The following is a 14692-nucleotide window of genomic DNA, read 5'->3' as shown; positions in this document are numbered from 1 at the left end:
ATATTTTGTTCCCAGGAACAAATGCAATAGTGCCTGGGAGAAGCGATGCAGTAGTATTTTTATATGTCTGAATTCTGTTTTGGTGTTTTAGCACCAAAAAATTGTGGAAAAGTTTGCCGTCTTGAATAGTTTAAACCGTGATTCTTGTTTCTCTAAGTGCTGCAAAGGTAAACCGGGTGTTTCAAATTATTCAAAACAGATTTTTCTTTTCAAAGGCGTCAAAGATACGCTGGTATGGTCTGTGCAGATGGACTGCACAGCAAGGCGTATCTTATTTTGATGATAAATTACAATAAAAGCTTATTAAATAATTTCAATGAACTACTCAGGCTTCTAATTTCTGATTTTTTTGCAAAAATTGTATTGTGAAATGCAAAGTAGTGAACATCAATAGAGAGCTCACTTTTTGAAATTGCCTAATCGGCAACCTGTTTCGAGATACCAAGAGTGAAGATGTCTTCGAACGCTCTTTCAGCTGACTTTCACTTTTCACATTTTTCAAACGGTGTCTCTGCACATGACGTCGTCACGAGAACAAGGTCGGTATACTCAACGACTTTAAATGCATGAACTACATGAGCATTTGGTGCATTTAAAATTCGACTAACGCCCCTTTATCGATGTGCAACGTGAGAAAGCTGACGTAAGAAGATTTTAAAATAGTTTTCTCGTTAGATATCGTGAAAAACAAGTGTTCATTTTAACAATGGCGGAAAATCTTCAAGCGCCGACTAATCGTTAAAGAAAGGTGACGTTTCGGCCCCGGCTTACGGGGCCTTGTTCACAATGAAAGAAAGACAGGAGTGAAGGTAAGTTATATAGGTTTCATGGTATGACGCAAGCAGCGGGAGTATATCGGGGGTAGATTGCCTTCGTTGCAATTAAGCGTGTTTGCCGTCGTCTGAATATAAAAAGATTCTAGGTAAAGCCTTGTCGTCTTGCTCTTTTCTTTTCCGAATATCTTCGTGCCGTCCCAGTCGATGTCATGGCCCTCGGAGATGGCATGATCAACCAGTGCGTTTGTTGCCACGCGCTTGTTCTTGAAATCATTGTGGTGCTGCTGCAATCTTTTCCGACAATCACCGATATAGACATGCTCACAATCAGCGCATGGAACCCTATACACGATGCCCGGGAACTTCTTTATCTTTTCTTTCACTGTAACCATCGCGTGTCGCAGCTTCCGCGTGGGTACATGTGCGGAGTCGATTTCGTACGACTGGAATATGCGGAATAAACTTTCACTTACTCCGGGGACGTAGGGTATCGGAGTCCTTTTCTTCTTCTCTCGCTGGGGTTGCTGTGGCGGCGGGTGAGCTAGGCGATTCTCGGATTTTTGTATAAAAGAACTGGGATAGCCCGAAGCCATCAGGTCGCGGCGAACGGTGTTCAGATCTGTCTTTTTCTCTTCCAGCGTAGAGCAGAGGTTCTCCGATCTGCGGACAAGTGAGGCAACAACGGACTTTTTGTGACAGGTCGGGTGTACGGAACTGAAGTTGATGTACATGCCGGTGTGCGTGTTCTTCCGGAATACACTGAATGATATTCCAGGGCCGTCGCGTTTCACCGGAACGTCCAAAAAAGGCAGACGGTCATCTACTTCCTCTTCCGTGGTAAACTGTATGGCCGGTTCCATGCTGTACAGGTGCAAAAGGAATGTACTCACAGCCGATTTCTTGATTATGCAGAAACATTCGTCCACATAACGAAGAAAGACTTTCGGGCGCGACGTGAAGCATGAAAGGGCGCGGAACTCCAGTGACTCCATTGTCAAGTTCGCAGCGGTGACAGAAATTGATGCTCCCATAGCCGTACCATGAACCTGTTTATATATGCTCTCCTGGAACGTGAAGTAGATGTTTGACAAACAGAACTGAAGAAGTCTGCTGAGGCCTGGAACTTCAATGGGTGTTCTTTCCGGTAGGGTTGCATCCGCATGGAGCGCATCTGTGCAAACCTTCACGGCCAGGTCAGTGGGCACGCTCGTAAACAGTGACTTCACGTCAAATGACACCAAAATTTCGTCGTCCTCTATAACCATGTTGCGAACCTTTTCACTGAAGTCGTGTGAGTTGTGCACGTTATAGAGGACGTTATAGAGGACCTTTTAGAGGACATGGTTATAGAGGACGACGAAATTTTGGTGTCATTTGACGTGAAGTCACTGTTTACGAGCGTGCCCACTGACCTAGCCGTGAAGGTTTGCACAGATGCGCTCCATGCGGATGCAACCCTACCGGAAAGAACACCCATTGAAGTTCCAGACCTCAGCACACTTCTTCAGTTCTGTTTGTCAAACACCTACTTCACGTTCCAGGAGAGCATATATAAACAGGTTCATGGTACGGCTATGGGAGCATCAATTTCTGTCACCGTTGCGAACTTGACAATGGATTCACTGGAGTCCCGCGCCCTTTCATGCTTCACGCCGCGCCCGAAAGTCTTTCTTCGTTATGTGGACGACTGTTTCTGCATAATCAAGAAATCGGCTGTGAGTACATTCCTTTTGCACCTGAACAGCATGGAACCGGCCATACAGTTTACCACGCAAGAGGAAGTAGATGGCCGTCTGCCTTTTTTGGACGTTCTGGTGAAACGCGACGGCCCTGGAATATCATTCAGTGTATTCCGGAAGGACACGCACACTGGCATGTACCTCAACTTCACTTCTGTACACCCGACCTGTCACAAGAAGTCCGTTGTTGCCTCGCTTGTCCGCCGATCGGAGAACCTCTGCTCTACGCTGGAAGAGAAAAAGACAGATCTGGATACCGTTCGCCGCGACCTGATGGATTCGGGATATCCCAGTTCTTTTATACAAAAATTCGAGAATCGGCTAGCTCACCCGCCGCCACAGCAACCCCAGCGAGAGAAGAAGAAAAGGATTCCGATACCCTACGTCCCCGGAGTAAGTGAAAGTTTATTCCGCATATTCCAGTCGTACGAAATCGACGTCGCACATGTACCCGCGCGGAAGCTGCGACACGCGATGGTTACAGTGAAAGACAAGATAAAGAAGGAGAAGTTCCCGGGCATCGTGTATAGGGTTCCCTGCGCTGATTGTGAGCATGTCTATATCGGTGATTTTCGGATAAGATTGCAGCAGCACCACAATGATGTCAAGAACAAGCGCGTGGCAACAAACGCACTGGCTGATCATGCCATCTCCGAGGGCCATGGCATCGACTGGGACGGCACGAAGATATTCGGAAATGAAAAGAGCAAGACGACAAGGCTTTACCTAGAATCTTTTTTTATTCAGCCGATGGCAGACACGCTTAATCGCAACGAAGGCAATCTACCCCCGATATACTCCCGCTGCTTGCATCATAGCATGAAACCTATATAACTTACCTTCACTCCTGTCTTTCTTTCATTGTGAACAAGGCCCCCGTAAGCCGGGGCCGAAATGTCATCTTTTTTTAACAATTGGTCGGCGCTTGAAGATTTTCCGCCATGAACATACCCGACCAGACGGGTTTCCGTCGAATTCTGGATTTCATTTGAACAATTAAGCAACCGAGTTTGCCTACGAAGTCGACGATCTTAAATTCTGCAGTATAATCTTGCGCCCTAAATGCAAAAATTGAAAGGCTCATCAGTCAATTTATCTGTCAGGTAAGTAATGACCGCCTAGCCGCACAATATAGCTGCACAAACCGCACAGAAGAGTACATCACAGCTTTTAAAAAGCTGCGAAAATTTTTTCATTAACTTCCTATCACAGTTGGCTAACATATAGCTAAAAACTATCAACCATATCATACACGGCACAAAGAACACTGGGAGGCTCCTACGTCACGAACAAATTACGGAATGCAAAGGCTGTCGAACATAATTCCAAGACTGTTGAATAACCTTCCTACTAATGATACAATGCATGGTATATTAGAAATGTTAACGTGTACTGCTGATTTGTATTATCGCATATGTGTTCTGATGCATGTACAATGGGTGGTATATGCCGTAGTTTTGTACTTTCTAAACTTTTTTTGTAACTTCTCAGTGAAGGCCGTACCGACTTTTTTGCTCTGGAAATATGTATATTACTGTTATATTTATAGAATCGTGTCCTGTATGTTAATATCAATTTATTTTTTTTCCGGCAGTTTTCTTCACAATTTTCGTTGTTTTTTTATGTTTCACATACCACTCGCACTGTGTCTGCCCTTGCCCTTATGTATTAGGGGGTGTGAACTTGTCAAGCTGCCCACAAGGCAGCTTTTTTCTCGTACCTCCTAATGTAATTCAGTGCGCGAAATAAATTAAATGAAATTCTGTACCGAATAATTTGATACACCTGTTAGATCATATCGCACGGCTGTATTTGCCAAAATCTAGGTCCAAACTTTCTTTTTACGGATTAATTTTTTCAGCTACCATCGGTATCGAACTGTTGTTAAGATTATTTTCGTCTGTCATTACTTCAGGAAGTAACCCACTGTAGTGGCTAAGCGGCTGTCCCATGTTCAATGCCTGGCCTTGGCGGCCATATTTTGTTGAGGGCGAAACGCAGAAAGGGAAGAGAACTCAGACTTGAGAGCATGTTGAAGACATTAAGGTGGCCGAAAACAGTGGTGCATTCCAAGCGGTCGCTCCTATCGCGCAGTTCATCGTCGGAACAAAAAATAACTCTCCGGTTCGTCGACTACTGTCGAGTTTTCTCCTCTCCGGAGGCCCCCGCACTGATTCTGCAGCTGTTGGCAACAACCTAATCGTAACGTTAAGGAGGTCGGTACATGGGCTGCGCAGTGTGAAACTCGAACTGAAAAGGAACGTGAGCTCATAAGACAGCCACCTCCCCCCCCCCCCCCCCCAACCCTCTCCCACCTGCTCACTTGTAAAAGAATCAAAATGGTGAGATGGAACGCTGACAGTAAGTTTGCTCCTTCCCTCTCACCCTACGCAAGACAGCTCCTGCTCACCTTCGCACTAGCGGCTAGTTAGAGGGAAAGTGCGTTGCCGCGCACATATTCTTCAACAATATGCGATGAGTCGCGCATAGATTCCTTGAAGAGTAAGGCTAAAAACTGAGCTAGCTGGCGTCTGCCTGTGCTGAGAAAACAGGCTTCAGTAACGAAGGGACGCATGCAAACAACACTGTCCCACGTGACCCTGTGTGTTTATGTGTAGCGTCAACATCTTCCGTAAATTTTTATGCCCCGGTGTCCTTTTGGCTCAAACCGGCTTCGCTGGACACTGCGCAAGAGCACTTTGCTAACGACGCAACAGATCCGCCTCGTTGTTGTTGTTCACTACATGTCGTCGTCTGCGTGCCATCTTCCATCCACGCGCAGTGTATCTAGAACACACCGCTGGTGGGCTAAGCCGTCCCAAAATTTCACAGTGCTCTACCACTAAGGTCCCCAATCACCGATTTCGCTTATATTTACCTGAAGCCTTACCTTGAAACGCTAGCTTCGAACCGAAAGCGAAATGAAATGCGATGTTCCAGCGCATATACTTCGCATTTGGCCTGGTAAGCTCAATGGGCTGTAATTAACCCCCCCCCCCCCCCCGGAACTGGTATTTGCGTTATGAATGTGTGGTCGTGTTTAGCGCAAATAATACTCCCATGTAAAAGCACATAAATGGCACTACAGCATGAAATAAGGCAGGGGAACAAAAAATAAACCAGTATTGCATACAGTTTAGGGGGCATACGCGTGAGTAATTTTTCGAGCGTGGTCAAGTAGCTTTGCTGGCTTGTAGCGGTTTCCGAAAAGCAAGGAGAAATGAGAAATGAGCATAAGATGACCAAAAGAAGCTTGTGCGTTTCAGTATTTTGTGTTTGTCGTGTTTCCGTAGGCTGGGGAGCACCGAAGAGAGGCTGAAATATATCATTTTTAACTTTTTGTAATACTTGCACCAATAACAAATTGTGTTTTATTAAAGGTGAGCGAGAGATTTTGCTCAATTCGTGTACATGTCATTTTATTCCGCCCATTCTGCAGGCCATGTAGGCGGGCGTCGATCAGAAACGGAGCAAGTACGGTAGTCGAGATTCGTCGTGTATTAATGCGATTCGTGCGATTAGTACTTGGTGGCCACACAGAGGTACCCGTCGGCCCTCTCTGGCAGCTGAAGTGCAACTGAACAGGTTTTAGAATGCGATGAGTTTAAAGGGGCCGAATGTGTGAGACATTCAGGTGAAGCCTGCAAAATCGATTTGCGCTAGCATTTGAAATGGTGGCGTAATCGCCGAATAAAGCGGCGTCGGCATTCAGCCATCTCTGCCCCGATAATGACGTCGCCATACCCGACAATTCTGGACAAGATTATTTTTGAACGGGAACCAGTTTATGAGAGCAATTTTTTTATATATATTGTAAGATTTCACTATAACAGTCACTATATCCGCTGATCTCCCAAGCAGCGCAAGTAATTGGCCCAACATTGGAATTGTATTGGCAAAGTTGGCCCTACAAAGGACCAGGATGGGACCATCCTGTTGAAATAGTGGGCCGATGACCTGTGCTGCTTGGGCTCCCGCCGGCTTGAATTTTTTTGTTGCTATTAACGTTTTTGCTGGCGTCAAAAGCGTTCGCCATTGGTTTTCTATGGCAGCCTTACCTGTTCGATGCCATCGATGGAAACGCATTAAAAGAAATATTTTCCTACACATCGGAATAATGGACCATTGTCTTAAATATTTCCATAAAAATACCTTACAGAATTTCAACATTCAAAATTTTCGACCAAGAATGTTGGACAAGGCACGACGGCGCTACGTTTCCAGCGATGAAACAGTTGCTTCATAGAAGAAACCCAATGCCATCGAAGGTGAAGCTCACGAAGCGTTGTTTGGCGGCACCGGAGGACGCACAGAAGCATGTAGGCGAAGGCAGCGGACAACCAAAATTTCGGCGACAATGACGTCACTACGAGTTTCCCCGCATTCTCCAACGCATTGAGGAGAAGCCTTAACATCGTCGCGGTTTTAACCGCCGATTACGTCACCATTTTCGATGCAAATGCAAAAATACTTTGCATGCTTTACCTAGAAGCTTCATAGATTAGAATTCTTGAATAACCTCGAATTACATAAAAAAAGCATTTCAGCTTTCCTTAATGTCATAAGTTTGACTCTGCACGTGCCTGTAAACGGTCATATATTTTTTATGAATAGCATCTGTGGTTTTGTTCTTCCATTTTGGCGAAGTCACGGAAGTATTTGCTGAGAGCCTGCAGCTTTCTTTCACTGTTCGTGTGGACGGACTTCGGGAGATCGCACGCATAAAGTTGTGGTTAGAAATTTGGCCGAGGAAGCCAAGTGCTGCACATTCTGATCACCTGCACTTTGGTGGCGTGATAAGGCGATACGAAGTTACGCTATCAGTACCGCAACATCACAACGACCGCATTCCTCGCATTGAGAGAGACTCTAGGCTTATACAGAAGCTGTTGCCCTGAGAACAGCCGCTTCAAGGCCTCGCCAGCAGGGAGTTCTTACCGAGAGGGAAGAAGAAGTACTTGCGTTACCTTTTCGTGAAGAAAAACAGTCGCGTTTTTTTTTTGATCCTGTATGGTACGCAGCGTAAATCAAACGACCCCGGAGAGAAAAATACGGAGCTAGCAGCACGTCAGCTATCGAACCTCAGTCCGACGCAACGTGACTTGTGCAAAGCAGTGTCAGCTCGTATATCTTTACACTTTAGTGGTACTATTGAAACAGCCATTTATTCTCCCGTGGGTGGTACTCCTGTCAAATGTCTCTTGAGCATGAAAATTTGCCGATGTACCCGCAAAATTATTGTTCCTAAATCTCGCCAAGCTCGCCAAGATTTTCCGCGATAGCAAAAAACAAACAAACATATAGCACTAAACAGATGAGCAGCTCGTTAAAATAAAAAAGAGGTAAAATGGAAGCAGTGCGCACCTAATGTGCGGCCCTTCAGCCTAAAGCATCGAGCCGAAAATTGTGCGAACATACAAAATATGATAGAAACAGAAGTATATAGGCAAAAGAAAGAATGGAGAAGTAAAACGGATTTAATGGTGTAGTATTTCGCATTTAACAAGTCGCTTATTGCAACGCATAATGGCAAAAGCGAAGCCACTCAGGCGTCGTTTACGCTGTTGCGTGAATAGGAAGAAAAGTCTCGCTTGTCACTGCGGTTGAAGTTTGAGGCGGGTCACTGTTGTAAGTTGAATAATTATGCGTGTCTGTGACTAGTCTCCGGCACAAGAATCATGCCTTTGTAGTAGTTTCGCTGAAATATAAGGAAAAATGCAGCCGCATTAGCGCTATAGGTGAAGGGGAAGTTAGGATGCTATAGAGGCATTGGTTAGGTTGGCTACCATACAAGTTGAAACAAGGATAACAAAAAGAACAGGTAAACAGGAAATGGGAGGGCAAAGACAGCTTATGCTTGCATACGGTATCAATATTGCCGTGTGTCTGAAATAAAAAAAAGAATATTTAAGTGCGCCTTCGTCGGCTCTTTAAAAACGTTGTGATTTGTGCTGCTTGATGTCGTCTTTGAGGATATATAAAGCTAGCTTCCTCTTAAAGGTGTGTAACGTGCATAGTAGCCCGCAAATGGGAAAGGAGAAAAATCACATGTGTATGTATCATTGGTACCACTGACGGCAGAAAAAAAGGCCCAATTACGATTTGATAATTTAGCACTGCATAAGATTTTGCTGTGCACAGTCCAAAACCTGAAAGCGTTCTGAAGCTGTATGGTGCAAGCGCCTCGGCAGTGGCGGAATATATGATTGGAATTTGTTTCCTAATGAAATACTTGCCAGAGTGAAAGCGTCGTATGAACTTTGTTTGTACTGATCTCTGAGCTGGTTTTGTGTCGCAGTTATGTATAGAAAGTGTTGTCGACTTGCTGATTGTTGGTTGGTCAACGGTGTTGACGCACAATGACTTTTCATGTCCTCGGTGTGGTTGCTGCTCTTGATTAATATATGCCATTTTTGGTCTCGTTAGAACTGTTACCATTACCACATTTCTGGTCTTTACTATATTCAGTTTTTTTGCTTTGTTGAATTGTTTCAGGACTTGATATAATTAATCCTCATATAGTAATGCATTTTGGGACGCTGTAAGTGTCTTGAGCAAATAAATAAGTTAAGCTTATCTATATGCGGAGCGCAGAAGAAGACGTAATGCATTCCTGCATTAGCTTTCGCCGGGCACAGCCGTAACCTGCATATGTGACCGCGGATACTTTACTCAGTTTGGCCGTTGTCACAAACTGAAAGTGCGATTCTAATAAAAGTGTTTACCTTAAAAAAAAAACAGAGGAAAGAGCACAAGGGTAGCAATAATCGCCCTTAAGTGCTCAGAAACTGGAAACTGTTGCCGCATATTCGTGCAGATCGCAGCCTGCAAGAGCTCTGTCGCCATGGCCTTTCTGTCTCTGCAAGCTAGCATGATTGCGGAGTGAGCATAACGGCACGTTCGCGACTGCGCAATACCTTTTATCACGTGCCGTGATTTCCTGAGCCCTGGCGTGCTTCGGCCGCACGTAACGTACCCCTGCGCGACGAAATGCCACAGTTAGAAAAATTTGCTTTTATGCGTAAATGCAGCGGCGTGGTCTGCATGCGCGTACGAGGCTATCTGGAAGGTTCACACTACGACCCATAATGACCACATTTTAATTTGCAATAGACAAGCAAAGAATACGCACGCGCCTTTTTGATTTCACCTTTATGAAACAACAACTGGTAAAAAATTGGCATTTTACATTTTATCCTATATACATGATAAAATGTAAAACGCCATTTTTTTTTTACCTATAGAGGTGGACGAAGAAAGGCGCTTGCGTATTCTTTGGTTGCTTTCCTGTGGTAATCGGATTCTACAAACCTTGACGTTACGGACGCGATGACTTCCCGGCGGGAAGTGCCAACATTGAGCGTGATATTAATTCAGGCGCATATATGTTTGAATAAAACTACAGTTTAAAGCACTGAACTGATTTCAAAAAATAATCCACAAAATAAGGCTGTCATACCGATACCGATAGAGGTGGACGATAAAAGGCGCTTGCGTATTCTTTGGTTGTCTATTGCAAATTGAAATGTGGTCATTATGGGTCATAAATAATACAGAATGAAGCCTACAATGAATTCTAAATTTCAAAAAAAAAATTCTGTGTATTCTGTGGTTAGGCGCATTGCGTAACATTTACCATCACGTGGTAGCTCAGCCTATAACGAAAATACTGAAAGACATGGATCGACTGGACATTTTATTCGAAACTCCCAACGGGCGCACCGTCGAAGACACACGATGGCTAGGGTGATGATGAATGTGCCCATAAGGCAGACGAAGTTCACGCACAGCACTCGCACAGATTCTCCTCCCCTCTATACCTTCCCCATAGTGGAATCGGCCAACCTGGCCGCGCGCTAAATCGAATTCGTACGGCGGGTGAACGGCTTCAATATCTTAAAGTGGTCCTGCAACACTCCCGGCTTCCCTTATCTGTGTTTCTTTCGATCCTTGGCCATTCCTCCCGGTTTCTGTTGCGTCAGAAGGGGTTTTGTCACGTAGCTGAAAATAGAATGCTGCCATTGGCCGATTTTCTTTCGCGAGAGGAGAGAATAGACAACCCGGGGCGCACCGCCGAGGCATGAAGGCAAAAAAAAAACGACGCAGCACGGTGGTGCTGTTATTCGGAGAGCATCGAGAGCGTTGTTCATGCCGTACCGGGTATGCCCGTCTGGCTTGCAGCGCGCTAACATCACCGATAGTCGGGAAAAAAAATGCTTCAAAGGAAACGAAAGGGCAGCTCCGATAAATAAATCATTGCTAAAAAAAGGAACTGTTTTATGTGTGAGCGTTACAATAGGATCAACAACTACCGCTGTTCATGGTCCTCCACCCTTTAACGTCCCGCAAGTGCCTGATTTTGGCACCTAACACTGCAACAACTACCAGGGCTGGTGGCTTAGCGTGTCTCCTATCTTTCCACTGGAGCTGCTAAATAATGCCGCAGTGTAATAAGCGCAGACCTTCAGGCTGACTCTTATGCAACAACCGCGTACCTGCCGCTGTTTTGGCGCAACTTTTGTCTCCGCAGCAAGCTGCGATTCTCTTTACTCCTCTGTTTCTAGTCATTCTGAATACGCATTTTCGCGCTTTGTTGCTCATCAATGCGGCAGGGCAGCCAACGTAAGTAGGTTGTCCTTCTGCACCTTTTTGTAACCGAACCTAATCGATGTGGTCGATTGTAGAGGTTACAGGTTCGCGAAATGTTAGAGGTGTCCCCTCTAGCACATACGTACACATAGGAAGAAACAGTGGAACAGTTCAGCTGAATTCGCCATCGCCTTCTTGAAACCGAGGAATAAGAGTGAGACTCTTTCTCTCACTCTTCTCTCTCTAAAACAAGATGGTAATGCGCACGGTTATCGAATGAATGCCCGCCTAAAAGTACCGAACATATGCAGTAAGCTTCTGTATATAAAACAGCATAAAAGCAAGAAACAAGGATACGCAACAGATGCGATAAAAGAAAATGACGCAGCAAAGCTCCTGCGTGGAGTCTCTGTTAGTCAGGGCTTAAAGTGAGCGGGCTCTCGGTGGTCCTCAAACCCCCCATCACTGCTAACAAGGAATCTGATACTCCCCGCGCTACAATGTAGAGTCTGCATCAATGCGAAGCAGGCAGCCATTTTTTTATTCTTCTTGCCAGTGGTGGTCGGAACATTTATTCTGCATCGTTTCAAAAATTTCACCGTGATATTTAGTAAGAATCATTAACACGTTTTCTAAAACGCGATACGGAGAAAAACAAAAATCGTCGGCTGAGAAAAGAAAACCCGTGCCCTCATACCACGAGCCAGTACAGAGCTGACCACTCAGCTCCAAGGCTACACTGCAACAGCACACTACAACAACGAGCTCAATGACAGAGCGTGGGGTATCGTTTGTTTCAGTTCTGTGTCATGAACTGAGCAAGCAAAAGCCTTTAAAAATGATTTCTCCCCTTTGTATAAAACGAAGTGTAAAACAGGCCGCCAGTTGTTTTCTCTCTCCTTCTATATTTCCCTCTTCACCTGTTCCCAAATCACTAGATACCCCTCTTATATGGAGCGAGACTTTAAGCACTGCTTTAAGTCCTTGCGGTCTCCTGCCGGTTTGTAGAGCGTGGATCAATTTGTCTTTCGGCAAATTTAGTATACAGAACATTCTGTACTTTCTGCAATATACAAAACAACTGCGTAAATTCGATTGTATTGTGTGTCAACTGTAGTTTAAATATCTCATGCTAACAATGCAGATCGACTAGACTAGTTAATGAAACTTCTCGCGAGTTAAAACCGCAACAAGTGCGTAGGCAATGTTACCTGAGCTATCTCATTATCGGCTCACAGCCTGGCCACTGGAACAGAAGTCCTCGCTGGACGCGCGGCCGACCATCAGCGAAACCGATCAGCGGAACCATTCAGGGGCAGCATTCCGCCGCACATGGCGCGGATCGATATAGCGCCGGAAGGCGAGGCAGATGCGAGGGCTCGCGCTAAAGTCACCTCGCTGATGGTGCGAGTATTTTACAGTGATTCCTTTTATTCCATTCTCTTCCCCTTTTATCATCAGCCGCTCTGACTGGCGAATTGCAGCTAACACAACGGCATGCATCGTCGCTTGGTCTATAGTGATGATGGGCAGGAACGATCGTTTTAGAATTTGAAATGGAATCATTGCAGAAGAGCGGTCATTATGAGTTTGCTTATAGGCAAGCGTCATTTGCGCATTCTTCTGCCATCTTTGAAGATAAATTGGTGGCGTACAGACTTGGCCTCTTACAGTCAGGAGCCACGAGAACACGGCGAAATAAGGTCTACTCCTCAAAGTTCAGTTATTCGGTAACATTATTCCGGTGAAACACTTCGTTTTAAGCACATGTTACGTGGCATGTTATTGTAACACTTGGCACACGTCACAAACACCATGACATACCAACTGGCCCAAAATTCTTACGTATACTTTGTCCTGCGGTCCCGTACGACAGTGCACAACACCTGCACTGCAGCGGCTGTTTCACGCCACTCAGACAGTGTCGCTGAAAGCGCGCACCACGCTGTTTATGTTTCATTCTGCCTATCGTTGAAAAAAACCGTGGCTTCATGTCCTCTTCACTGAACTCTATTGCAGGAACAGGATTGACATGCTGGACAGGTGGCAGATCGCTCTGCCCAAGTCTGAAGACGCAAAGCATGCACCTGCCTTTCGCGTGGTCGACAGCGACTTGGCGCGCCTCAAGAGCCGTCGCCGAGTGCATCCATGCGCAGCTAAGGACGACAAGTACGTGGTCTGGCGGGCACAGGAGCTCGTGATCCCGGGCCTGCTCATGTGCGCAGTTGCCATGCCCGGGCCTTTCCTTCAATTCATGAGTGCGCGCAACAAGGCCATCATGAGGCTGTACCAGTGCCTGCTGTACGTTGGCTTCTCGGCCTACGAGGCCTACCGCCTCAAGGAGTTTGTCGAAGACTACATGAGGAGCGAGAAGACGTCGCTCATCTGCTTCTTCCACTCGCTGGTCAACACGTTCCTCTTCCCGTTCATCTACGCCTATGTGGCCCGCCGCAGCGCGTCGCTAGACCTGCTTCTGGCACGGTGGCGCGCAGAGAGCGGCGACGTGTCTTTCTCGAAGCACCGCTGCCTGGCCAAGCACCGGCTGTGGGCTGGATTCTACCTGGCGGCCACCGTGCTCCTAGTGGTCGGCTTCCACACCCTCAACACCGTCCGTGTCTGCTACGAGATCTCTTGGCGCTACACCAACCGCACGCTGCCCATCAAGTCAGTCATGTTCCTGGGCAAGACGGCTCACCACTACGTGCTGCAGACCATGTACTGTGGCCTCGAATCGCTCGCGTTCTCGCTCATGTTCCTGCTGTGGATGCTGTCCAGCCACCTGACGGCCCAGGTCAGGGACATCCCGCTGCTGACTACCGCCGAGGTCACCCTGGTGCGCGAGAAGTACAGGAGCCTCTGCGTTGTCATCGAGGCCACGGCTCACTTCCTCAACAGCCTGCTATTCCTGTTCTTCTTCCGCACTGCCTTCGACTTCATGTCGTCGGTCATTTTCTACTCTATCCAGGATGGTCGCGAGACTAAGCTCTGGGTGTTGGCCTACGAGGGCCTTCTCACGCTAATCAACGTGTTTCAGAACACCGCTATCGCCGAAATGTCGGGGAAGCTGTCGTTGGAGATGAACAGCGCCTTGTACGAGGTGTCCAAGGTTCCCGCCGTGCCTGAGGCCTACAACGATCTGCTTCTCTTCTTGCAAGTGTACAAAGAGAGGCCCGAAGCTATGGCCGGCTGCGGCGTGCTCCGCGTAGATCGGGCCCTCATGTTCAAGCTGTCCGGCTCCACGGTCACCATTGTCCTCATTCTGTTCCAACTCGATCCCAATCTTTCCAACAAAGTAAGCTTCTAACACGAAGGTATCGCTCTCACGCAGGCCTATGATCGGCACGCGCCTTCACGCAATCTTGGCGAGGCAGCACAGCACGCTCCGCTCCTATATACAGTTAGCGCGAGCCCGTAAGAAATCCCTCTTCTGGGCCAGTTCGATAGCTTTATGCATTTCACGCGCGCACACGTATTATAATCGTCCGTTCTCTAGGCGAAAAAGTTTGTGATTCTGAAAGTGGAATAAACTAACAGTAGCAGGTTTGAGCGAGCGCGGTGTAAGCAGATAAACGCGTGGGTTTTGCACCC

The 14692-nt window shown here is 46.5% G+C and overlaps 1 protein-coding gene across 1 annotated transcript; it reads left to right on the top strand.

Annotated features, from left to right (window-relative positions):
* Positions 1–13136: 13136 nt before the first annotated feature.
* On the top strand, positions 13137–14408 carry Gr58b (Gustatory receptor 58b). Its single transcript, XM_077666986.1, has one exon. The coding sequence runs from the start codon at positions 13137–13139 to the stop codon at positions 14406–14408; it is 1272 nt and encodes a 423-aa protein (XP_077523112.1).
* Positions 14409–14692: the final 284 nt, after the last annotated feature.

This window comes from Amblyomma americanum, chromosome 1, assembly GCF_052857255.1.
Source record: "Amblyomma americanum isolate KBUSLIRL-KWMA chromosome 1, ASM5285725v1, whole genome shotgun sequence".
NCBI lineage: Eukaryota > Metazoa > Arthropoda > Arachnida > Ixodida > Ixodidae > Amblyomma > Amblyomma americanum.
This window is presented reverse-complemented; position numbering and strand designations above follow the sequence as displayed.